Source organism: Rhinolophus ferrumequinum, chromosome 18, assembly GCF_004115265.2.
Source record: "Rhinolophus ferrumequinum isolate MPI-CBG mRhiFer1 chromosome 18, mRhiFer1_v1.p, whole genome shotgun sequence".
Lineage (NCBI taxonomy): Eukaryota > Metazoa > Chordata > Mammalia > Chiroptera > Rhinolophidae > Rhinolophus > Rhinolophus ferrumequinum.
This window is the reverse complement of record NC_046301.1, coordinates 33,082,912-33,108,937: the sequence shown is the minus strand read 5'-3', so window position 1 is coordinate 33,108,937 and position 26,026 is coordinate 33,082,912. Positions and strand designations below refer to the sequence as shown.

Genomic DNA, 26,026 nt, shown 5'->3' with positions numbered 1-26,026 from the left:
TTCTTAGATGAAAGCTCTATATTTTGAATTAAAGACTAACGCCTGGGATCCTCCTCAAACCTCCTCCACCAAAACACGCTCTGCAACCAAAGCCCCCACCGAATGGTATCTGGTTGTTTTCATAAAAACAAGGACACTTTTCACTTTCTGAGGAAACCACCAGGCCTTTCTCCGATTCAGACCCTCCTTCTACAGACCACTCAGCCTTCTCCCGGGAGCTGGGGGGTGGGGGCGAGAGCCCAAGCTCTTTGGCAGGATTTTCACCAAGGACCCTTCTCTTTAAAGGACCTCCTCACCCTGCAAGGATCAGAGCTCACGTTGATGATTGGTCGGAAGCACCGACTCTTTCAAATAAAGTTAGAGGCAATCATGATAATTTAGTTTACTTCTGAATATTTTAAATATTATGAAAACAAATATAACAGTTTTGTTTTCAAAACTCTTTTGAGGTATCAACTATTAAAAGATTAGGGTTTTTGTAAAAAAACACACAGTGGTTTATTGAATACTTACAACGTTTACACCTTCAATATTAATTAAATTCCACTTAGTTTTAGAGGACGGAAGTGCACAAAACAAGTAGCTGTTGGAAACATCTTCGAATAGGGAACAACCACAGATGAAACGACAGCACTAGATACTGACCCTAACGGAAATGTTAGCGGCCCCGTTTTCTGCTTTGAAATAAAACTTTATAATCCCTAGGAATATTTATATCCAAAGGCCAAGGATTAAAGATACACTTCACATACACACTAATGTCCGCTGTCTTTATCTGGAAGGGTTTGGGTAGGTGGGTAGGGGGCCACGCTGGTGTCTACACAGCCAGGAGGGAACATTCACACACAGAGAATCTACAAGACGACGGGATCCCTTACCACGTGGGAGTGTCCTCTTCATATTAAAATATGGAATGCTTTTCTTCAAATATCCACTTTTTTGGAAGGGGAAGTGGGGAGCGGATGCCTCAAAGGGGGGCAAAGAGAGGGGAGGCAAATTGCACATAAATAAACCGAATGATTCCAAATGCAAGTAGTCCTTGGAGCGGAGCGCGGAGGGCTTGCCCGGAGTCCTGGGTCTGCATCCGGCTCCTGGGCCCCAGCTCCTCGCACTCTCCTCCTCCTCCTCCTCCTCACTGCTTGAGCTCCAGGGCCCAGACGTGCTGCGGCCAGCCCGTCCGGCCTTTGGTTTTCTTGTCGTTGCTGCTCACTGTGCTTTTCAAGATTTCGTTCTGGACATAGGGGAAGCGAGGGGGAGAAAAGTGAAAAGAGAAATTCAGAGAGGAGACCTGGTTCCACGCCACTCCCGCGCTCCCCGGGCCGAAGGAGACAGTGGGACCTCGACCGAGGGATGAGAGGCGTGATGTTTTCAAGTGCTAGACCCTGAAGAAAAGCTACGAAGGTTGGAGCTGCCCTAGCTACCTCCCAGGTCTCCATGCGCCTGCAACGCTCAACTACCGGATCCGCAAGTTTATAAACAACCACCCGTTTTCAAGTCGTTTATGGAGGAGCTGGGGGCCCTTTCTCTGACTCCAGATGTAGGGACGCGAGCGGGGGTCGGCGCTAAATCTGGTTTCCCTGTTTTCAATCGCAATCTCAGATTCACGCTGTTGGGAAGATGGGGAGAAGTTCCCTCCTTCCTGGCTTGGGCCTGGTGGCCTGCGGTTCTCTCCAGGCTCAGCAGTGCCTCTCTTCTAAGGCCCCTCTGAAATCCCTAGTTATTCTGGAGGTCACTCTATTATGTAGTCACAAGCTCCAAAGAAGAAAAATTCTACAAATGGCATTATTTTCCAGGCCCATCTTGGCAACAGCCCAGCTCCGAACACTACCACCCTAAGGGCACTTGCTAGGAACTTGAGAAAACTAATTTTCAGTTATAATTCCCTGTTACTGTTAACAATAACAATTATCATAGTAATATTTACCATTTGTCTTAAAATGTGCAGGTCACTGCAAAGAAAACAATGAATACCCATGAAATATACTCATCTGGTAAGTTACATTTTAACCTCACCGCCAAAGAGAAACTGGAGCTGCATTTTGAAGTTGAAAGTGCTGATTTTATGTTTACCTTTACATCTTCCGGGCACAGTAAGAACAATCATAAAACTTTCTTAGAATCAGTGGCAACCTCTTCTCAGGAGGTGGAAATGGTATCAATAGCGAAATAACTGGAATTGTGCGTTTTGGGGCGACTTATTTTAGAAACGTTTGAAAGCAAGATCGGATCGGAGGCCAAATGAAGGCTCCAAAGGACACGGACTGAGGGTGCGGGCCAGTGCAAAAGGAAGATCAATCGCGACCCTGAGTCCACGAGGCCCGCCCTAAGTGCCTGGGGGAGCAGCGATAACCCAGAGGTAAGATCACCAGCGCGAAGCATCCCTCTTAACCTCCTCCTCCTGCTGACACCCTCCCCCCCTTTCCTTTGCCTCTTCGGGAAACCATGCCTACCACAACCTGGTGCAAACTAGGCTCAGGACACAGCCAAAGAACGCGGGATACCACTGCTCAGCCCAGTTGGAGACTGGGAGCACCGGTCCCCCGAACTCCGCACCCCCACTGCCCGCTGCACCCTGGTACTGACCAGCTCCTTCTTCCTCTTCTCTTCTTTCACATCTGTCTTCTTGATCTCAGCCTTGAAGGCCTCCGCCTCGCCGTTCTGGTCGTCCTTGGCCAGCAGGTCCATGAGGTAGGCGATGTAGCTGGTGGCCAGGCGCAGCGTCTTGATCTTGGAGAGTTTGGTGTCAGCGGGCACATTGGGGATGCACTCGCGCAGTTCGGCGAAGGCGCTGTTGATGCTCTGAGTCCTGCGCCGCTCTTTGCGGTTGGCGGTGCCCCGGCGCTTCACCGGGCGCGGCCCCCCCAAGCCCGGGGGCCCGGCGCCCGTCGGCACCCCCCCGTAATGGGAGTGGTCCAGGCCGGCGGCACCGCTGGCGTACTCAGGGCTGTAGGACAGGGCCATGCTGTAGTCGGGGGGCGACATCTCGGGGTGGCCGATGAGCCAGCCATGGAAATAGGGGTTCTCCTCGTGGCTGCAGCGGCTGGCGGCGGCGGCAGCGGCGGCGGCGGCAGCGGCGGCAAACGGATAGCCCTCATGGTGCACCACCGGGTGGTGGGGAAAACCCCCCACCAGACTCATCTCGCCCTCCGCGCCCCTCCACGCGCCCCAGCGTGCGCGCAGCCCCGCTGCGCCCTCCGCTCGGGCTCCTGCTTCCGCGCTCGGCGGCCTCCCCCACCCCCCACCCCCCAACCCCCGGGCGCCCGGGCCCGCCCGGCAGCCGCAGAGGGGGCTGCTGCAGCCCGGGCCCCGGCCCCCCGCCTGGCCCGCGGGGCCTGCCTCAGGAGCGCTGCGGCCGCCGGCTCCCCATGGGGCTCGGCGAGCTGGTCCCGGCACCGTGCGCCCTTGGCCGCCGCCGCCGCCGCTGGCTCCTTTCTTGCTCCACGGCCCGCGCGCCGGCTCCTGCTTCCCGGGCTGCTGCGGGGAGGCCAAATCCTCTGGTGCTCATGCAAAAGTGCCCGGGCTCCCGCGAGGCTGCTTCGCGGAGTCGCCGGGCTCCACGCCCCGGCCGCGCTCCTTGCGCGGAAGCTAACTTGGAGTCCCGGGACGAGTCCGAGCCACAGTTGGAGGAGCCGGCCCGGCTCTGCAGGGAAGCGGCCGGGTCCACTGCTCACTGTGAAGCTACCTCCGTGCGACCCTCCCCTTCCCGCCCCTCCCCCTCCCCCCACCAGCCCGATCTGGGTTCTTGGGCGCTTATTGTTTTAATGAAAATTTTGGTGGTGGTTGTTTTGGTCCTTGAATGTGATTTTAGCTGCGAGTAACGTGTCCTCGCTCCTCTCGGGCTCCCTCGGAGGGTTTTCAGAGAGGTTTCAGTGCATCCATTTTCTCAGATCCTCTTCTTCTTTCCGGGTAAGGATCTGGGGCCCTGCGGTCGACTTGGAGCGCGTAGGCGGCGGCTCAGGCTCTCGGAGGGGTCTGCGCAGTGGCCGAGGGAGCTCCCGGACGGTGGCGGCGGCAGATCTCCTGGGCTGGACGCCGTGAGGGGAACAAGCGGATTTTCCCAGCAAGATCTCCATGTACAGCTACATCTTTAGGGCCGCTCGGGTTAATATATGTCGTCAGAGGCTCCTCACGCCAATCCCGGGGCGGCGGGGGCGGCGCCTCGCACTCTCCGCAATAAAACTTTTTGATGTTCTTGTTGCTAATTGCCGAGGTCCTTTTCCAGGATTGGCTGCCCCTTCATAACCATAAGATAATTAAAACGAGGGGGGGGGCAGGGTTAAAAAAACGTTTTTATCAGCCAGAGGTTAATGCAAGTGTTTAACAGATGCTTCATTATTAAAATATTTTTCCCCAAGTCTCAAATATTGAAGAATCTCAAACCAGGTACAGTATCACTCCGCTTTCTTTTCTGGTTGAAAAAATAAAAGGAACGCAGATACTGCTTTTCGAAGTGTTTGGTATGTAACCGAGGCAAGAAAATCAGCAGGCAGCCGGGTGCAGTTTTGTGCGGGGCCGAGAGCAGATGAGGTGGGCGGCGAGGGCCCCACAAAGGGGCGGCTGGGCCCAGGCGGGCGCCGGGCGCGGGGCGCGGCGGGGAAGGCTGTTGCTTGGCCCTAGGCACAGGCTGGAAACGCCCGGCTTGGGATGTCTTCACTTACCCACCACGTTATCCCGGCCCAGGCCGTTTGGGGTGGCTCATGTCATTGTGGTTGCCTTTGGAGATCACTGTGGAGACCCCAGAGGAATGGTCAGGCCGATTGTAAATCCTCCTATTTTCATATTCTTCAAGGGACACCAGGTCCAACGAAGACCTTGGGCGATTTCAAAGCGCAGGCACCTCGATTCCTCGAATTTGTGGTGTGGCCGGTATCGGTGTTCCCCTGGTTTAACTAGCCTGTTTGGTAAGTAACTGAATATTTTTTACAGCGTGTTCAGAGCTTATTTTCCAGTTTTTATGAACAAACATATAAATATATCTCTGCATTCCTGCCTCTCCCATAAAAGCGGGCATCTGTGGAAAGCAGGTTTAGTTATCGGAGGGGAACCATTAAACACCAGTTTAAGAGGCAGGCCAGGAGGACGGCTCGTGGATGTTTAGACTGCTGGCCTTGGTGATCTTGAACGCATTATAACGGAAAATGGATCTCCACTTGTAAGTCACCCGGCCGCAGGGCACCCGGGCCGCGGCGCCCGCGTGGCGTGAGCGGCTTGAGAAGGATCCAAGAGCCTTGTTGGGGTGGGGTGGGGGGAGGTGGAAATAGATAGTGGCAAGAGCTGAAATTATCCTCCTGGGCTTGGCCCGGAGCGGGGAGGGGAAGCTGATGTGTAGATGAAGGTGGTAGATGGGGATTTCACCCGAATGAGTTCGCTGTGGAAAATGGTGTCAACAGGAGCCTGAGGGCCATAAATTAGAGGGACCCGAGGGCACAGTGTGCAGAAGCCAGTGCGGGCCGGGACGGATGGGACTCCTGCTAGGCCTGGCCAGGGTGGCCCAGAGGAGACCAACGACTCCACCTTGGGCATCGTCGTTTGGAGGCAGGCAGAGTCTGGCCCCAGGTCACAAAGGGAGCCCCCAGTCAGTCCTCTCCTTGCCCGCTGGGCGCTTTCCTTGGGGTACATAGTAGACCGAGGGTGGAAGGCAAGGTCAGGGCGCATGGAGGGCAGGGTTGGCAGTGCCCAAATCAGGTGCTGCAAGGGATTCCAGGCCACTCCGGCCAGCCACAACCCCCGGGGCAACAGCGCTGAGAAATATTTTTTTAGCTTTGCACTGCTAGGCAGTAGGAGAGGGAAAGGAACTCAGAAAGGGAGTAGAAACGCAGGCTGGGAGTCCATGAAGGGCCCATTCCATCCGCTCAGCAAGAAGTCAATTTCCCTGGACTCCCCTAGCAGAATGTCTCCAGGCAGAGAACAGGGGGTGAGGAATAGCTGAAACCAGATCCAGTGATAAGTGCCAGGGCTTACCTCTCAGGCTCGGAACAAATAGAGACCTGGAGCGTGGAACCTCTGACTTGGGTGGGTCTGCAGTTTTGAACACAAGGAGAGTCTTTTTAAAGACCTTGTTCTTCTGGGAAAGAATATAGGTAGTGTGGTCAGGGTTCTGTTTACATTTTCTCGGGGAGGCCAACCCTGAATGTGTAAATACTGGTAGTTCAATCCTCTGACATTTCATACATTAAAAAAAGAATCTGTTTATAAAAATACATCTCGGCCTTGGGAGCAGGTAGACAAAAGTAAGATGGTTGTACCCAGGCTGGGAACAGATAAAAATTCAGGGACAGTGGTTGGAAGGCTGCTTTCAGACCCAGAGGAAGTTTTGGAAATTGAAAGGAAGAAGAGGTCAGGCAGAGGGCCGGGTTGGGAATCAGGACGCTGTGTCCATTAGAGGCAAGTGGCTTCCGTGGTGAAGGCTTCAGAATTTGCCACTTTCAGCTTTTCTCATACTCTTTTAATTGAAACAAACAAACAAAAAAATGAGCGAGTCCTTTCATGGTCCCAGATAGCATGACAAGTGATAAAAGAGACGGACAACATGGGATAGAAAAAAAAATCATAAAAGATGCCAATCTGAGCATCAGTCCTCACGAACAATGTCATTATCAGTTAATTAATGTTGTCCAAGGGTCTAGGGCTTCATTTATCTCAGAAAGCCAAACCCAGAGGCTATAGTCTTGGAAAGGCCGCTTAGAGGTAGGGGACGAATGGGTGGTGAACTCTAGTGTCTTTAATTGTAGTTATTGACTCAGAGGCCAGACTGGCTGAGTTCCACTCTAAATTCTCAACCAAATATCCCCTTAGTGTTCTCTTTGGCACATTTTGCTTCAAGTCTAGTGGGATGCTGGATTAGCCTGCTGCTTTGGAGAGCTGTGAGGCAAAGATGCCATCTCAGGTTTGCCCCCAATGTAGGTAGCCTGTGCCTTCTTCCGAGGGCATAGTGATGGCAATGATGAGATGGTGGTGTTAGAGGGGAAAAGAAGGGGGGAGGGATAAAAGGAAGGAGGGTGGAGTTCCAGGCTTAGATGTCAGCCCAGGGACCCGACCCCAGGGCTGTACTAGTGTGGCCTCTGCTCCCCAAAGGGCACATATTGCGAGTGCACTGAGGGACCCAGCAGCTGAGATGATGCTGGCTGGGGGCAGCCCTGGGGTGGGTGCCCACAGGAGGGATCCTGGGCAGGGCCTACTTCCAGCCTCTCCTTTTCAGAGTCTAGAGGCTGCAAATGGTGTTACCCTGGTCGGGAGACCGCTTCACTGTGGGGAAGCCCCGGTTGGGGGGAATGGTTGTGATTCTGTGCCCATGGTCTTCGTTCGTTGTAGCTGATGGAGCACCCCCTTGCTGCGCATTACGTCTGCCTCCAGCTACACAGACAGAACCGGGTTCAAACATTTATCTTGTGCCCATGTCTCTGTCTCTTTCCCTTCACTCCCTTCCCCTGGAAAAGATTCAAAGAGCATGGGGAGAGGCTGAGCACTCCCTTGCAAACATTTTTGGTCTTGTGAGATACTACTTTTCAAATCAATCTGGTTTAAACTATATATATATATATATATATATATATATATATATTTAAAACTCCAGTCTGCTTTTAGGGAAAATACAGATCTTTTCGAGGTATTTATTATTTCAAAGGCAGGGAAGTTTGTATCTTGTATTTTGCTCATGAGAATTCAAAATAAACTGGACCTGAAATGAACCAAGCCAAAGGGCCATAAGTACACATTTTATATTTATGGGAATTATGGCTCGATTCCCTTCGTCATTTTTCAAATCTCGTTTTACCTTATTTTCCCAACAAACACAGTAGAAGTGACTGAGTTTTCACGTAAATATCTGTAATACTCATATAAAGTGAACCCCAGATGTGTTAAGAACCCCAGGAAGAACATTAAACCCAGAAGGTGGCACAAAAAGCAATGTGTTCTTGAAGATGTAACTCCATTCCCACCTACGCCAAGGACAGTGCTTCCTGTGACACCTGGATGGCTTTGCATTCCTGTCTGTACTAGGGTGGGATTGAGTCATTTTACATGCTAACCACTTAATTCCAGAACTGTTAAGACATCTAGAACAAGGTATATTGCCTGAGTAGCGGCAAGGGTCTCTCTAACTGGGGTTTTGTAGTCCCTCACTTTCTTGTTTTCCTTTTGGGAAATAGTTGTTATTTATGGCAAGTGACAGTAGCTCCAGAAATGTGTTGTTGCTCACAGTTTACATCTACAAAGCACAATCAAGTTCGATTTGACTTTTATGTTCTTTCAAAAGAAAGGGTTAGAAAAGCTGCCCTTAGCTCTTATGAGGCTTTATTTCTTTTGAGCATTTTCTTTTCTGGATTCTGGGATGAGGCAGGGTGTTTGGTTAGTGAGGCCTCTTCCTCCCTCATCCCCATCCACAGCAGATCTGTGGAGAGGGGGCGAGGGAGGGGCTGACCCAGCTGCAAAGATGACTATGGAAAGGCTTATCGCTTATGACCGCTTCAGTCCAGTTATGATTAGGACACATTGAAGGCAGTGGAGAAAATTGGGACTTTCTTGGTGCCTGTAACCTACCCCCACCCATTTTACTTTTCTCTCTCCTCTTCTCTTCCCCTCACTCCCTCCCCTCCTCCCCTTTCTTCTAATTTGCTCTCCAGCCATCTTTGGGTTTATAAGGTTTTTGATGTCACTGAATCTGAAACTGGTGAAGATACTGGTTCAACCTAACTTCTTTAAGAAAAAATATGTTTTTTAAAATTGAGATATAATTGACATATAACATTATTCAGACTAAAGGGAGCAAAAGATACTGCAGGTGAAAGAGCATCACAAGAGACAGCAAGAGGTATACATGGGAGGTGTTCTTAATGTTATTATATGGGTCCTAAGAGGTACAGTAAATCTGATCTTTGATACTTTGTCGTAAAATATAGAGTTTAGAGCAAATGTGGCATAAGAAAACACACCCCACAGGATTTATGCTGACTACTCATCCACATTCCTGTTACCAGCAAATTACATAAACACTAGCAATATTTTCTTCCAAGTTTGGAGGGAATCAGTCAACATTCAGATGAGGACGTGATTGTAATTTTGCATACATGCTCTGTTAGACTTCAATGAGTCTGCAGTACAGTCTGGGGTTCAGAATAAAATGTGAAAGCAAATGGCAACTTAAAATGTGGGGCTTTGGACAAACCACTATGTGACGGAGGGTTTGTTTGTGACTTGAGGCCCCAGCCATTGCCTGTTCCAACTGCAGTGCTGTTCACAATCCTGGAAGTCCTGTTCTGAAACCTCCTTTGCAAATTCCCATAGATGGATTGCTTTAGCCCTGGCAGTTTCTTCCAAACCTTTTCTACTTTCTTCCAGGGCCTTTGCTTCTAGACAAGGGACTTGAGCCAGGATGGTTAGGTTTCAGGTTAACAAAAAGAAACACTTTTATTGTCAATATTAATGGCAAACCTCGATTTTTACAAGGCTTGGGTTTAGCAGCGTGAGCAGATCAAAAGCAGCTTGGCTTGATTTCTCAATATTCTCTGGAGCTTAGACAATTAACTGCAATTTTACTTCTAACGAAACAACACAAAAAAGTTAGTCACAGAAATGTGAAAGTTAGTCTTTCAGCAGAGATTTTTACCTGTATACAACGTGTCAGAATCTGATAAATTTGCCCACTAAACCCGAGTTGAGTTTTGAAGGAAACCTCCTTAAGAAAATGTGTGAGCAGAGTGTCTTCATTTGCAATGTCACAAGCCTGATTCAGTGTGTGCATTCCACACTTGCCTTTCTGGCCGGGTAAGGATCCGGCAGACTGAGGTCTCCCTGGTAATTTGGGTACACCGAGTCTCCAGTTAATGATAGATAATCAGCCTTTGGGTCATTCGGTCATTCTCTTATTACAAACCCCTCCTGCTCTCTCTGATCTCCTTTCAAACTAAATTTCACACAAACAAATAAAGCAAGACAGGGACAAGTTCTTAAAAAAAAGAGAGAGAGAGAGAGGGGGACATATTAGAAACTCCTGATACAGAACTCTAAACAAGGAAAGGCAAGCTAAAAGAGGATAGGAAAGAACATCTTATCAAAATGAACATGTTGTGTACAAAACATGAAAAGAAAAGGCTCTGGTTTCTGTTAAAGTGACAGAAAATTAAAATAAAAATAATTGCAGGCAGAAAAGTTATAATATAAACAGAGAAGGCAGGATGCTTGCTGGAAATGCGCAGCACTGGGAGGCTAATTTGTTGTTACAGATTATATATCTGCCCCATGATTGGAGAGGTGCAACTTTGTTCCATTTTCCAGAAGAGAATGGTTTTCTTTTTAATACTTGTGTGAGTGCCCACTTCAGTTAACACAGGCCAAAACCTCGAGGAACAAAAAATGGAATTGCATTCTGCTTGCACGGCATCCAACTTCAAATGGAGGAATTGGTTGCATACAAGAAAAGCAGAATTCCATTCAGAACACATTTGGAGACTTCACTAAATCGGTGTGACTGACGCTTTTTTGTTTTGCTGACAGAAAGCGCAGATCATTCTTGGGGAAAGTACAACCAAAACCAGGCCTCCCCTGCCTCTCCTCCCACCCTCCACAGGGGTCTTCCTTCTTCCAGTCTACAACTGCCTTTGACTCCAAAAAGACAAACTTCAGATTGGCCAAGATCCATCTGGGAAGGTGCTGGAATGTGTGGCTCTAATAGGAGTTCTGGTGAGAGCGCCCCCAGTGCCATTTTCCTGCCCCTGCCCTTGAAGGTCCCTTCAGCCCAGGTCCAGGGTTTCGTAAGGGTCCAAGTCTAGCCACTGGTATTGTCCGAAAGCCCTAGGTTTTCTGTCTTAAGAGAGATGGGAACTTTGGCTCAGGGCTTGAGCAACTCACAGTTCTTTGAGTTAGAGGGGCAGGCAGAAGGTGGCAGCAGGTGGTGAAAGTGTGACCCCCACATTGCCCCCAACTATTGGTCTGGCATCCCTTGACTTGCCAGAATAGCTGATAAACAACCCATTTCTCTCCCATGTTAAAAAATCCATACTTCTGTGTTTCTTCTAGGCCCAGCTGAAATGCCACCTCCCCCAGAAAGCCTTTCCAGGTATTGCTTCCCTTTACTCTCTTGCCTCAAGACCCTGGGAGAACCAAGGAAGACGTCCTCCCATCAATTACGCTGGCATTGGGTCTTCGTCAGCCAGTGTTGGATCTGAGAGTGGGAGACCCTGCCCGGCCTCGCTGGGTACCCCCTAAGACATCCTGAGCTTCGGAGTCAGAGCCAGGCAAGGTGGACTCTGGACTCCCCTCGGACAAGCTCCTCGGTCTCTCTAAGCCTAACTCTCCCCATCTGAACAACGGGGTAATGACCCCGACCTCGAGGGTGTTTAGGGCAGATTAAATGAAATCAAGCTGCACTCAATAAATATTTATTTATTTTTCTCTCCTGCCTCTTCGGTTCCTTGCTCTCCCTTCCAGCCGCCTAAAGACGCAGCCCGACAGCGATCAGCCCCGGTCGTGGGCACCACCGCGTTCCCGCGGGAATCGCAAGGCCTCAGTCCTCGCAGGACTGTGCAGGAGAATGAGATGCGGCGCTGCGGCCACAGCCTGGGAATGTTGGGGCACAAGGGGCGCGGCCAGGGCCGCCGCTCGGGATTTAGGCCGCGGGCCCTCCAGCCACTGCGTTGGCTGCTGGGTCTCCCTCTCCCTCCGGGCTGAATTCTCGTTTTCAGAATTCAACCAGCGAGGCGGGTTCTCCGCCGCTCAGGCCCGAGGCGATCACTGCTCCAAGGCGGGAGGGACACCTATCTCCCCCGGCTCGCCTCCTAGGACTTTTCGCTGGACGCGGGCAGGAAGGGGTTAACAGCGCCCCTCCCCCCGCCCGCGCCCTGTGCGCCTCGCGAAGGCCGCCGCTTCCCTCCCGAGGTCTCATTAGGGAAACCCTCACCGCTATTTTCAACATTTCCTCAATCAAGTGCCTTTAAATAGAGCTGCACAAACAAATTGGCGGCAAAAGCGTACATCTTGTCACGACTGAGACCAATCCCAATATTTCAGCCTTGTTTGCTTTGCAATTACGGGTTGGCTTGTGGCTGCGGTGCCACCGGGGCAAATTTGCAGCCTCCCGCTTTCTCCTCGGCACCCGGGGCCACTGCAGGGAGAAGGGGTTGGCGCAAGGGTGGGGGGACGCGAGGGGACGCGGGCGGCTGAACCTTGCCTAACCCGCGTGTCAAGGGCGCGCAGAACACTGTTAACAGAGACGGACTCTTCAGGTTCTCCACCGAGCCGCCGAGGTATATATACGATAACAATAAAATGAGCAATACACATGTGGCAATCCTATTGTGTCCTGCTTCCTGTCTACCCTCTTCCCTCTCGCGTCTCTTCTATCCCCAAGACAGTATTTGTCAGCGGTTCCTGGAGTTCACCTTCTCTCGCTGTTAAACTGCTAGCATGATCTGTTGTATTTTTCATAGCTGCTTATTCTTGTTTGACTTTTGGTACAAAGTCATTTTAAATCTGCGGCAGGAAGAACGAAGCTCGAAGCCCTTTGGATGGGCTCTTATGAGCGTGTGGCTGCCCCCAGCCCTCTAATTCTTGCGGGACGGCTTTCGGTGTAAATAAATCAGCGGCGGGGGTGCGTTCGGTCCCCGCGCAGGCCAGACGAGTTTGTTGCAGCAGCACAGTAGTTAACTCAAATCACATCTTAAGCCTTACATTTCACAGACAATTAAATCTTGGCGGCTGTTTAACAAAAAATGTAATATTTATTCTGCTCTATACTGAGGAGCACTTTTAAAGTAAAAAACAAATACTACATTTCAAAAAAGAAAATATGATAATAAATCTCTTTTTATGGATTCTCTCTGCATAAGTGGGAACAACATGATTTAAATCCTCAACACCGCCACCCTCCTTTCAGGCACAGCTGAAGTTATACAGATACTGTCTTTTAACACACGTTCTCCATGTCTGGGGGGAGGCACCCACGTTTCTGACATTCAATTTCGTTTCCAAGATTTCACACCACACCCTGACCCAAAGAGCCGAATGTAACAAGAATTATGAAATAATTAGGTCTGGGATATGAAGTCTGTTTTCACGTGGATTCAAGAAAGATGAGCATGACTCAAGTAATTAATTTATAATTTCATATTCCTTTCTAAATGACTACCCATCTTCCTCATATCGACTTTTGAAAGAGGAGGGAAGTTGAGGTGGAGAAATAGTTTTATCAAACTCTGGGGTACATATTAAAATATATTTTTTATTATTTAAAAATGGACTTACAATTGTTTGCTGGTGGTGATAAAATAAATTTATAGCTGTTCTTGTCAATTAGCAATCTCTTTTATGCTTCAATTTTTTTTTGTTGTTGTTCCTAATCCCACGTGGACTGTATCTTCATTTTTCCGGATCACCTTCCTATTGCCATATTTTGGTTCTCAAGTTTATTTAAAGTTTATTTATAAAACCTCAGAAATGATGATTTCCGAAATATGTGCAATGACAAATCCACAGAATAGTATTTCAAATCCGTAAGTCATGCATACCCATGTATATCTCCCATGGAGTTTTCCAGCTGATTGCTTTAGTATTTCAAGAAATAGGAAGCAGTAGCTGGAAAGGGTACCATTTCATAAAAAGTCTCTCTTCACCAAAAAAAAAAAGTTGGTCTGGCATATTATTCAATGCACAAATTATAATATTAGTTTCATGTGCGTTAATCTGTTTAGTATTAAAACTGCTAGAGTGTCTTAACCACTAACATATTTTACTACACCGCTTTCAAATGGTGATCTCAGATAATTACGAAGATTTTGATGGTAATCCCACATTAAGTGAACAACTATGAAAATAACCTTAAAGCATTATAATTCTTACATAAATGCCAACAAACACAATTATAGAGGGAACATGATTACTTTTTATCTGACATCCTATAAGGATATGGCCACATTCATTTCTTTTAAAATCAGAGCAGTTTTCAATTACTTTTTAACAGATTTTTTTTCAAAACAGCATTTGCAATGCCTATAAACCACAGCAACTCGGTACTGGCAGATACATATTTTTTCCTACATTGTTATTCATTAGCCTTTTTGTAAATTCACTAAAATAGAAAAATATACAAAAATATCAAAATAGAGAGAACAATTATTAGGGTCTACATATTTATTAAGGTAAGCCAATGTTATAAAAATTAAAAACATGTGGCTGGCATACAAATGTTTCTTTAAGAATTCTTTTTTGGATGCACAGCTATTATTTTTAAAGCCAACTCAGATTTTCAAGTTTTGATTTTCCCCTCGAAACAGGCATTGCATTGTTTTAAACAGTAGCTCCTGGAACAGTACCACCCTTAGTATTTTAGACTTCCAAATAACAATTGGAATTGGGTAAATGCTTTCATCTGGGAGCACTTTCCTAATACCTTTGTAGGTAATAGGATTCCCTATTTGTGCCGGGTGACAAGTGGACAGTGCATTGGACAGGCTGCCTACTCTGCAGAATCTCCCAGACATTGGAGTTTTTCTATGAGATTGCTTGTGGTCCATCTAAAAAATTCTGTTAAAATGCAAAATCAGAGAAAAGGAGCGGGTGCTTTTTCTAACGACAGGTATGAAATAAGGCTTAAAGAGGGATGCAAAATATAAAATTAGAGAAATGCAGAAACATACAATCTGAAAAAGGAAGTTTCCTTAAGCAGGGTCTGGCTTTTTGTCTATAAAACAGGAGAGTGATGAGTTGGATCCATCACCAAATAGATTGATTTTTGTTTTCTCCAATTCAGTGATTTTTAAAATAGATTTTCCACTGGGGGAAGAAGCCAAATCAAGGAAATAGATGTAAGTTTTTGTATGTGAGAAAATACTAGCTACGTTGATTTTCCATATTGGTTGAAAATATAGGGACCTTGGTATAATTCACTATACCATTGCTTTTTCTAAATGAGTGCATGTTGTAACAATTGGTGTAAAAAGCATTAAATTTTTTCAAACTTGTGTTAAATTAGAATAATAAAGTATACTCATGAGATGATTTCCATAAACTCCAACTTGCTGAGAGAAAGGTGAAAAAGACCTTTTTAGGAAGAAACCAGGCAACTGGTTATGAATCTGGGATCAATACAGCAAGAAACTGCCTCCTTACATTCCTAGGAATTCTTTCTGCTTTTCCAAACATTGCTAAGTCCTTTGCATCTTGAGCTATTCACGTAAAGATAATGTCAGCAATAAAATTACAGAACCTAATCAATTGACTATTTGTGCTTTATTACAAAATACATATGGATATATATATGTAATATTGGGGCTGTTAAAGGCTTAGCTGTTTGAATACCGAGTATTTCTTTTTTCAGATAGAGTGATCTTTAATGACATTTTTGTAAAGAGCAATGTGGTGATTCAGCGAAGATAAAATAGTCAGGGTAACAAAGTGACATTTGAGTCTGTGTGGTGTGGGCTGTGCTTGTAAATTATCATGTTTTTAAAAATCACGACCTTGGTATTTGTAATGAGGACATCTGAGAAGAGAAACTCAAGGGTCCTCAACTTATACAGGTCAGAACACACAATCATGTAGGGGAACTTGTCCAAGAAGCATTTCCCTATTGAAATTGCTATTTCTCCACTGCTCCCCCCAAAATTTCCACTTGCTGTATTTTACTAAAAAGTCACAGAATTAAGAGTGGCTGCAACTCATCGGGCTTTACTCTCCTTAAATACCTTATCAGTATATGGTATAGTATAGCTACACTAATGATTGAAGAGTTCACTCAGTTGTCCTCGTGTTTTTTGTTCTCATTGTTAGCTGTCTGAATATGTGGCAATAACTGGATTGTGCACTGAATTTTTCTCATTGCCTTGGATTATAGGAGTTTTAACTTATAACCTCAGATCCATCTGGGTAAATAGTAAACCGTATACATTTTATTGTATTATTATCCATGCCCTGCTTCATGTCAGTAAGAATTTAAAGCAGTTGTTTCAAGAATTAAGAAGAATTTTTCCAAGTTTGTTTGCAAAAATAATTCCTGTAACTGGAATTGTAATTTATTTTGATGTTTATTATAAGATCAACGATGTATTCTGGTAAATATTTTGATTCCACGGTGAAGGAAAATCACATTTGGAATGTGACGAGTTTTTAAAATTAATTTTGAGTATGTTGTAAAGACATCGTAATAATGATACATAGAAATGAAACCATTATTATGCACGTAACGCAGCATCTCAGTGAGTAAGAGCCAAGTCTCTGGAGTCGGCGGCACAGTTTTGAATCTTGACTACAACACTTATCAGCATGTGGTCTTGGGAAAATTATTTCACCATTCTCCGCTTCGCTTACCACATCTGTAAAAGATGGATAATAATTGTAGACTCTGTCACAGTGTCATGAGGAACATTTGGTGAGACGGTTCACATGAGGCTCTTAGGAGAAGGTCTGGCAGAGAGTAAGTGCTGAATAATGGCTAGCTCTTCTCTTTGGCATAGCTCTACATGGTTAAGAGTGACATGCCAGTCACCTTCCTGAGAGCCACTAAGTAAGTGTGGGGATGTTGACAGCCCATGAATCTCATGGAGATCTACAGGGGGAGTCTACATTGACATCCAGCCCTCCAGGTCTTCAGAGTGAAGGCAATGGCTTCTGGCGGGCTTCAGAGGCTCCAGAAAGGTATTTAGGGATGGTCCTAGTATAGCAACCCACCAGACTGGCAGAGGAAATCCACTTTGCTGCCTTTTCTACATGTAGTGTGGTCTGTGGGTGCCTAACACAAAGGTCCAAACTGGGGAAAATAACACTTTAAAGAAATGAAATGTCCTAGGTCAATGGTGTCCACATGTTTTCTTTTCTTAATACAAAGCATCAGATGTGATTCATCCTTACTGAGAGGGTGGCTTATATGGCCATGGCCACCACCCAGGGGTTCAGGGGAGTTGTAATGCCCAAGCTCTCTACCATCAAGCAGCTTCAAATACAATGAGACTTTAAGGATAGGGCAAGCAACACAGCAGACTACGAAAAAAGTGATTTTTTTAATGTCAGTTCCTTTTGAATTTAAACGTCACAACTTAAAACCTGTGTATTTTAAACGAATTACGTAACACCACTGAACCTCAGTTTTCTTATATGTAAAATCTACCCTTCCAAATAAAGAACTATGTTAAAGGAATAATGTGTGTCAAGAGCATAGGATAAAATCAGTGCTCAATAAATGCTAATTCCTTTCCTCCACATCTCTCCAGTTGATCCTTATATATTCTAATATACTTGCTTCCTCTTAATCCATTCCCAGCACCACTTAGAAGCATTGTTTCTGTTCAGTTTTACAGCTCTGTTTCCCCTCGGTTCAGACATTGAACCTCTGAGGTTCAATGAATGAAGTCTCCCTATAGTTTTAACTGCACACCCCAACAGGAAAACATTTTAAGTGTATGTATGTGCAAATTATATATCTGCACTACTCGACTGATATATTATGTACATTACAAACTCATGCAAAAATAAACTTAAAAAGGGTATGATAAAGGAGAATTAAACAATAGGTTTAAACCTTTTTTTGGTGAGACTTAGCATCATCAGCCGTGGATGCAAATGCACACTTCAAATAGTCTTGGCCATTTAACAATGCTTCGGTTGATTTACTGTTCTGTTTATGTTGTGATGTTTCTGCCTTGTTTTGTAGCTGATTAAAGAAAGCTCTTAGCTAGGAGGGGGAGCAGTTCAGTTCTGCCATTTTCTTGTTGAGGGCTTATGCCTGTATTCTTTGAATTATCTTCAATCTAAAGTATTTTGCAGGCATCTTTTTAAGTCCCTTGTCCATTCGGTGAAGGTTAGTTTAGTTAAAACTGGATCCTATAGTCGACTTTGCCCTAACTGAGCCAGATAAACCAGAAGACACCTCAGTCCATCGTCAGCCCCTTGGTCGCTGAGATCTCCCCCCCTTCCCTGAGGACACCCTGTGTGCCCAAGGCAACTGCTGACTAGGACCAAGTGAGAATGCTGGTGAACTCGTTTCTGATTGGTTATATAAAAACACATTTACAGACAATTTCTAATATGGTCTCCTCGCACCCCGTTTTTGGAGGCACCACTGTCCTAGACTCATAAGTTATTGTGATTCCTGCCATTTCTCTACCTTGACATTCAATGGCAGAACGAATGAGACCCTTCGGTGCACTGGACTTTGTTTTCTATAACTTGCCTTACTCTACTTGCCACGTGGTTGAGTCACTCTCACTGTTTACAAATCACCTTCATAGATTTCTTTCATTTGAACTCATTATCTCCCTAAGACAGGAAAAGCAGGTCTGATTCTGTTCATTCTAAAGACGGAAGAGATGAACCATCAATGGCTTTGACTGGAGGTGTGAAATTATTGCCCAAGTTCACATAGTTAGTAGGTGGCAGAGCTGGATTTGAACTTTTTTTCTGAAAGCAGTATTATGCTGTTTCTGTTCCATCATCTTAAGTGACTTTAAAAACTATGTTCATATTTGTCTGAACTGAGGGCAGATAGGTTACACATGTAATATAAAAATTTACATATTTAAATAATAATGTTAAAATAACAAAGCATATTAAATTTGAAAGATTTGCTGCCAGTTTTTGTCCCAAATTGGATCTCTGGCTTTGGCTAAAAATCAACCATGACAACACCAAATGCAGTCGAGGATATGGAGAAACTGGATCACTCACAGTTTTCTGGTGGGAATGTCACAGTTGACATTGTATAGCCGGTCTGAAAGACAGCTTGACAGTTTCTTAAAGAAACAAATATGCGACTACCTTATGACTCAGCAATTGTACTCCTGAGTATTTATCCAGATAAAATAAAGACTTAACACAGAAACATGTATGCATCCTTATTGCAGCTTTGCTCATAATAGCCCCTAACGAGAACTCAGATATCTTTCAATGGATAAAAAAACTGTTAACTGTTTTGTGAATGGTTAAGCATGCACTGTTAATCAGAGTACCAAGGAATACTACTCAGCAATAAAAAGGAATAAATTATTGATAAGCATAACCACCTGAATGAATCTCCAGAGAATGAAGCTGGGTGAAAAAGTAACCCCCAAAAGTATACATACTGTATGCTTCCAGTTATGTACCAGTCTTGAAATGACAAAATTATCAAAATGGAGGAAAATTTTAGTGGTTATTAGAGGTTAAGGAGCCATGGGTGTGGAAGAAAAGTGAGTGTGGCTATAAAAGGGCAACACGCAAGATCCGTATGGTGATGGAACTGTTCTGTATTTTAACTGTATTAATGTCAATGTATTGGTTGTGATATTGTACTATAATTTTGCAAGATGCTACTATTGGGAAAACTGGGTAATGGGCGCATGGAATCTGTTATTTCTTATAACTGCATGAGAATCACAATTACAAAAAAGAAAAAAAACAAAAGCTTAATAAGAAAGTTAACTGAACTTCAGTGATTTCCAGAACTGACCTGAAAATAGAGGAAGGGTATGATTCAGAATAGGAGTCGTAAACTGTTTTTCGTTTGTTTTTTTTGTTTTTATAATTTTAAAAATTAGTTTCAGGTGCACAAAACAATAAGTCGTAAACTTTAAGAATGATTTTCAGCATACCCCTCAAACTCTTCTGAATTTTTTCCTTCTGATTTTTATTATGGATTGTAATGCTTACTTACTGCTATTTGGGGGAAGAAAAGAATGCCACTTCTCTGTCATAGGACTTCTGCTTTACAAACCACAGGGATTTTAAAAATCCATCAGCTGACTGCTTTATACATTCGAAGATAAAACTAGATTACATTGACTCTGATTGTCACAATCTGTTTTTATTTTTTATTCTTTATTTTTATTTCATTTATTGGGGGTGATATTGGCTTAGAAGATTATATAAGTTTCAAATGTACAATATTATAATACATTATATATTATATAATATATACATATTATATATATAATATATAATTATTACATATAATAATTATATATTATTATACAATATTATACAATTATACAATATTATAATACAATGTATATTGCAGTGTGTGTGCATCACCCAAAGTTTTGCCTCCTTCCATCACCATATATTTGACTCCCTTACTCTCTTCAACCCACAATCTGTTTTTAAAGTCAACCAGAGAAGATATTTTATTATCCTTCTTTTCTCTTTTTCCTTCTTTTTCCCCTTATTCTATTTGAAACCCTATTCCCCTATACTGCAGTGTTTAACCTAAAAAAATAAACACTAAGGGTGCATATAGTAGATAGAATTAGTAATGTCATTCTTAAAATGAGAAACATAAAGTTATATTATAGATTCTCCACACAGTACCATACTCTTGCAGTATGCTTGGGTAACAAGTATAATTAAAGAAATCTATTGGTAGTTTGTCGCGAAGATAAAAACCACAGCGATATTACAGAGGATTGGTCTCGCTTTTCCAGGCCATTGGCACAGTCATGGAGCCTGTGACAACACCTGACAGCACCGGAGAGTGATTTAGTCATGGCAGAGGAGCTGCCGTCATGACAAATAGGGGTTAAATTGTGAGAATTTTAGGACATATTTTGGGGAAGGATTATATAAATCAGGGGACTTGCTGACAGCAAATAGTATCTTTGAGTGGCTGATTTGAAACACAGAATCAGAGTTGAGATGAATGCCAGGTGGTCTTTGGGAGCTGGAAAAATCTCATGGAGGGGGCTGCCTTCAGTCTAGGCTTCCTTTCAGTATCATTAAATAGTCTTTAAGTGATGACTTATTAATTATCACCTTAAGAAAAGATTATGCTAAATACAATGGTGGGATTAAGGTACGCTAATCTAGGGAACATTATTTATAGTTCATTTAAATGATTTCCCTCATAGTAGGGTTAGAAGGCCCTAAAACTGCTTCTTTATAATCTTTCCAATTCTACTACTGTTTGTGTTACTATAACACATCTTTGCCAAGGAACTTAACGTGCACTAACCCCTTCTTATGTCAGAATGAAAATATTTTTTTATTCTAACAATGTATTTAAGCTCTTATTGTCTTCAAATAGTGCATAACAAATTTTATTCAAGGATGTCATTGTCAGATGTTGACATGAAACCTTTTAACTCAACTAGCTCACAGTGGAATGAGAGATGTCAGGAAAGGTTATTGGTACCACACAGCCTGAAAAAAATTTGCAGCACACATGGGCATTTCCAGCTGCTCACCAGGAGGAAGTGCCACGGAGGGCAGGGGCTGTAAAACAGGTGAACACTGGGAAACAAAAATTCCTAGTTTCATGTCTATTTAGGAGAATTTAGCATGACTGGTCCACCCCACCTTATAGTTTTCTCAGTCCAAATAGACAAATTAAAACAAAAAACAAAAACAATTAAAATCCCTAAGCTAACAACAGTATAACAAAAACTTTAATATGAACCAAAACAAAAATTGGGCTTTTATGAGGTTGAGTTGAGGTCAGGAAAAGAATGATAAACTTTTGAGAGGAAGAAAGAAATCATCAAAGCTAGGAGAAGCTCAAAGTGGAGTTTAATAGCAGCTATCATATTGCGCCCAAGCCTTGACCATTTCTGACGCAGCTGTTTTGTTTTAAGATGTTCCCATTCCTGTTCCCCTCACACAACCCTCTGCATTGACCCACATGCACACATCCAGGCACGCGGGCTATTCTAGATAACCGTAAACCCCTCAGAGAATTGCTGCAGGGGCAGTGTAAATGAAAATGATGAAATCCTATATAGCCTTGAGCTGAATCCTTGTCTGAGGTTAAGCCCAGTGAACAATTAGCAATATTGGGAGTCTCCTTGTACCTGTCAAAATGGCAGTGATGACATTTTGTGCAAATTATGCACATGTGGGCAAGTTATTTTCTTTTATATTTAATATCAATGGACCTTAAAAATATATCAATGGTCCTTGGGTAGTAACGTGGACACAATTATTTATTTATTTATTTATTTATTTATTTATTTATTTATTTATACTTAAGGACAAGTGTCGAGATAAACTTCTCATTCTGGAGGATCTTTTTAAACATTGCAAGACATTAGGCCATTTGGAAAATTCATTTTATTGAGTGGTGAGCGTTGTCTTCTCATGGACAAAAGGAGGATGATTTATTGCAGGGGTGAGCATTCTCACAGGGCGATGAGAACTTCTAGGATAGAATGAAATGCTAGAAATTGGTCAAGGCCCTGCTTCATCCTACACCAGGAATTAGAGGTAATGATAATAATAATAATAGTAATGCTGGCACATATGAGTTCTGACAATTAAGTTCATGGACTTGTTGCAATGATATTGCTAAATTTTTTTGCTATTAGAGGGATTATTCATTATGAATTTGTACCAACTGGACAAACACCTAATCAAGTTTACTGTTTGGAAGTGCTGAAAATGCTGCATGAAAAAGTTAGATGACCTGAACTTTTCACCAACCATTAATGGCTCCCGCATCAGGACAATGTACCAGCTCACACAGCACTGTTTATGAGGGAGTTTTTAGCCAGTAAACAAATAACTGTGTTGGAACACCCTCCCTACTCACCTGATCTGACCCCCAATGACTTCTTTCTTTACCTGAAGATAAAGGAAATATTGAAAGGAAGACCTTTTGATGACATTCAGGATATCAAGTGTAATACGATGACAGCTCTGATGGTCATTCCAGAAAAAGAATCAAATGTCTTAAAGAAGTCCCTCTAAGATTCTTTGTAATACTGATTTAGTGGTGATGAACTCCTTTAGCTTTTTCTTGTCTGGGAAGCTCTATATCTGTCCTTCGATTCTAGATGATAGCTTTGCTGAGTAGAGTAATCTTGCTTGTAGGTCCTTGCTTTTCATCACTTTGAATATTTCCTGCCAATCCCTTCTGGCCTCCAAAGTTTCGGTTGAGAAATCAGCTGATAGTCTTATGGGAACTCCCTTATAGGTAATCAGCTGCTTTTGTCTTGCTGCTTTTAAGATTCTCTCTTCATTGTTAACCTTTGTCATTTTAATTATGATGTGGCTTGGTGTTGACCTCTTTGGGTTCATACTGTTTCGGACTCTGTTCTTCCTGGGCTTGTATATCTATTTCTTTTGCCAGGTTACGGAAGTTTTCTGTCATTTTTTTCTTCGAACAGATTTTCAATTCTTTGCTCTCTCTCTCTCCTTCTTCTAGTACTACTATAATGTGAATGTTGGTATGCTTTATGTTGTCCCAGAGGCCCCTTAAACTCTCCTCATTTATTTGGATTCTTTTTTCTTTTCACTGTTCTGTGTTTTCTGCTACCTTATCTTCTAAATCACTGATTCAACCCTCTGCTTCATCTAATCTACTGTTGATTCCTGTAATGAATTCTTCATTTTAGTTATTGTATTCTTTATTTCTGACTTGTTCTTTTTAATGTTTTCTAGCTCCAATTTTATGTTTCCTACCTTTTTGTTGAAGTTCTCCCTGAGATCATTGAGCATCCTTATAACCAGCATTTGGAACTCTGCATCTAGTAGATTGCTTATCTCCATTTTGCTTAGTTCTTTTTCTGGAGCTTTGTTCTGTTCTTTTATTTGGGACATATTTCTTTGTCTCCCCATTTTGGCTGCCTCCCTGTGTTTGTTTCTATGTATTAAGTAGGGCTGCTGTGTCTCCTGGTCTTACTATAGTGGCCTCAGGTAGTAGTTGTGCTGTGGGGCTCAGTGACACATTCTTCCTGGCCACCTGAGCTGCACACTCCAGGTGTGCCCTTTGTGTGGGTTGTGTGTACCCTCCTCTTGTAGTTATGCCTTGGTTGCTATTTGCACATCAATGGGAGGGATTTACCCTCTGACTCATTGTTTGTGAGGAATGACTATGAGTACAGTAGAGGAGCTGTGGTGCAGGGGCTGATCCTACAGAGTAGGATCTGCCTCAGCAGGGCTCAGGTGCCTGCCCAATCCACCCCTTGGGTGTATCATCCTTGGAGGCAGCTGGGTGGTGCTTCAGTTCATTTCAATCCTGGCCACTGGGCACACGAGCACTAGGACCACCTGGGAGGGGACCTGCTGCAGGTCAAGTTCAGCTGCAGCCTGTGCCCCACCCGGGGCCATAGCAGGAGGCACAAAGCAATCCACAGATGGCTGCCACCTGCACTATGCTAGGAAGTGCCTCAAGAGATCAAGCCATGAACCAAGGCTGGCTGCTACCAGTGAGCTTAGGGCTGCTCAGCCAGAGATATGGGATATGCTCAAGCCAGATGATACTTGTCTGGGTTCTGCAAACCTTTGAGAAACCCTAGGAAAGTCTGCAGCCTGAGCCAAGGCAGGCAGTTTGTATGAAAAAGCCCCTGGAAGTGGCTTGGGTGTGCCCAAAAGTTGGGCAGGGCAGGGCGGGGTCTCAGAATCACCAGGGTGTGGCAAATGAATGCAGTTAGCCAGCTTGATGGAGACTCAGATATGGTGGCCATCTGTGTCTGCATACTGGGAAGGGGGTAGGCTCAACAAAGAAACAATGGCTTCCGCCAGCTCCTCTGACCAGGAGAAAATTGCCCCTCCAGCCCTTGTCCTGCATCCAGACAACTCAGTCCCACCCTATATGTCCCTGCTGCCTCTCCAGCATTAGAACTCAGACCAATGATTCCGTCGGTGAGTCAGTCCAATGTGGTCCCTTTAGGAGGAATTCGTAGGACTCCAGCCGCCCTCCATCTCACTCAGCCACAGTCTCCACTTATTTTCACAACCAGAATTATGGGACTTCTCTCCCTGGCACTGGGCTGAGGAGGGGCTGGGACCTCTCGCTTCTCCGTCAGGGTGGAGGGACCTCCACAGCTGATTTTTAATGGTCACACGTGGGTATGCGACCTGACCTTTCTGCGTCTCTGTCCCTCTTACCTGTCTCGAGGTGGCTTCTTCTGTATGTCCTTAATTGTAAGGCTCTGGTTCAGCAAGATTTCAGGCGATTCTCAGTGATGTTTCATAGTTTAGTTGCAATTTTGATGTGGTTGTGACAGAAGGTGAGCACAGAGGTTATCTGCTCCATCGTCTTGACTGGAACGCCTCACGTTGATTTTGATATAGGCTCCTTAATAAAAATAAGTAGCCTGACTCCTTCCCACAATCTTTGTTGTCTTCTTCCTTCTGCTCCCCATCCAAGTGGGTAAAAGTCGGCTCAGTTAAATGTTCACTCAATGTCAGCCTCCTTTATTGTACTTAAATGTGTGTCTCAGGTCACAGGCTAGGTGGGCAGGTTCCCCACCTGGATATAACTGTGCCAGTAACAGTGGCAGTAGGGGTGGGATGCATTGATGTTAGCTCATTTTGCTTCATCTTGATGTACAGTCATAAACTCTGGAATATGACTCTGGGTTCACCAACTCAGGATGGGTCTCCAGAGGGGAATTAGGAGACAGCTCCAAGGGCTCTAGTCTTCTATACAAAGGAAGGTTCAAGCTAGTTCTTCTAAAGATATAGTAATATCTATTATCTTTGACGTCTGCCAAACCACTTCTGTCTGGATTTTTTGGAAACCTAAAGACTATTCCTCCTAGGATTAAAACTCAGAATTAAGTGTAATCAACTACATAAGGCAAATCTGAGCCTAGTTGTTGAGATTTTTATCTTGAATTCTATGTGGGGGTCTCCTCTAGGGCACACCCCTTTGTGATTATGAGTTGGGTTCCCAAGTTCAGGTGATTCATTCATTCATTTTTTGATAAATGTTTATTGTGTGCCTAATGAATGCAAAACTTAGAATAAATCAAACTTGAGATCCTAGAGTTCATTGATTTTCTTAAAAATTCTAAAAAACAAAAATGCTAACTTTGGATTCATATGAATAGTTAGGATTAAAAAAAGTCACAAACTGTTCAGGAAACAGTGATTTATTCTACTCTGGAGGAGAATATTGAATTCTAAAACACACTGATATGTGTAAATACATTTGGTAATGACACAATATAATTTTTATGAGAATATACCTAACCATGAGCACTGAGATCCAGCCTCTTTTGAATGCGTAAAATAAGTCAGACTTTTATTCATACTAATGATAATGGGAGTGACATATGTGCATAGAATGAGTCTGTGGTTGAAGGCCCAGCTGATTAGGAGCTGTGTTCTGTGGTTTTTTCGACTTGTG

At 44.2% G+C, this 26,026-nt stretch overlaps 1 protein-coding gene across 1 annotated transcript; it reads right to left on the bottom strand.

The window, feature by feature from the left end:
- On the bottom strand, window positions 1-4,081 carry HAND2 (heart and neural crest derivatives expressed 2). The gene is made up of 2 exons (XM_033133477.1): window positions 2,584-4,081; window positions 1-1,231 (listed from the first exon to the last, which is right to left on the bottom strand). Exons 1-2 carry the CDS (start codon window positions 3,136-3,138, stop codon window positions 1,133-1,135), a joined length of 654 nt encoding a protein of 217 aa, XP_032989368.1. The 5' UTR covers window positions 3,139-4,081; the 3' UTR covers window positions 1-1,132.
- Between the last annotated feature and the right edge of the window lie 21,945 nt (window positions 4,082-26,026).

Bases quoted from the DNA above. Each gene is read 5' to 3' on its own strand.
- HAND2 (XM_033133477.1), bottom strand. From the start codon at position 3,138: ATGAGTCTGGTGGGGGGTTTTCCCCACCACCCGGTGGTGCACCATGAG. The intron at 1,232-2,583 runs GTCAGTACCAGG...CCCTATGTCCAG, and splicing joins AGAAGAGGAAGAAGGAGCTG to AACGAAATCTTGAAAAGCAC.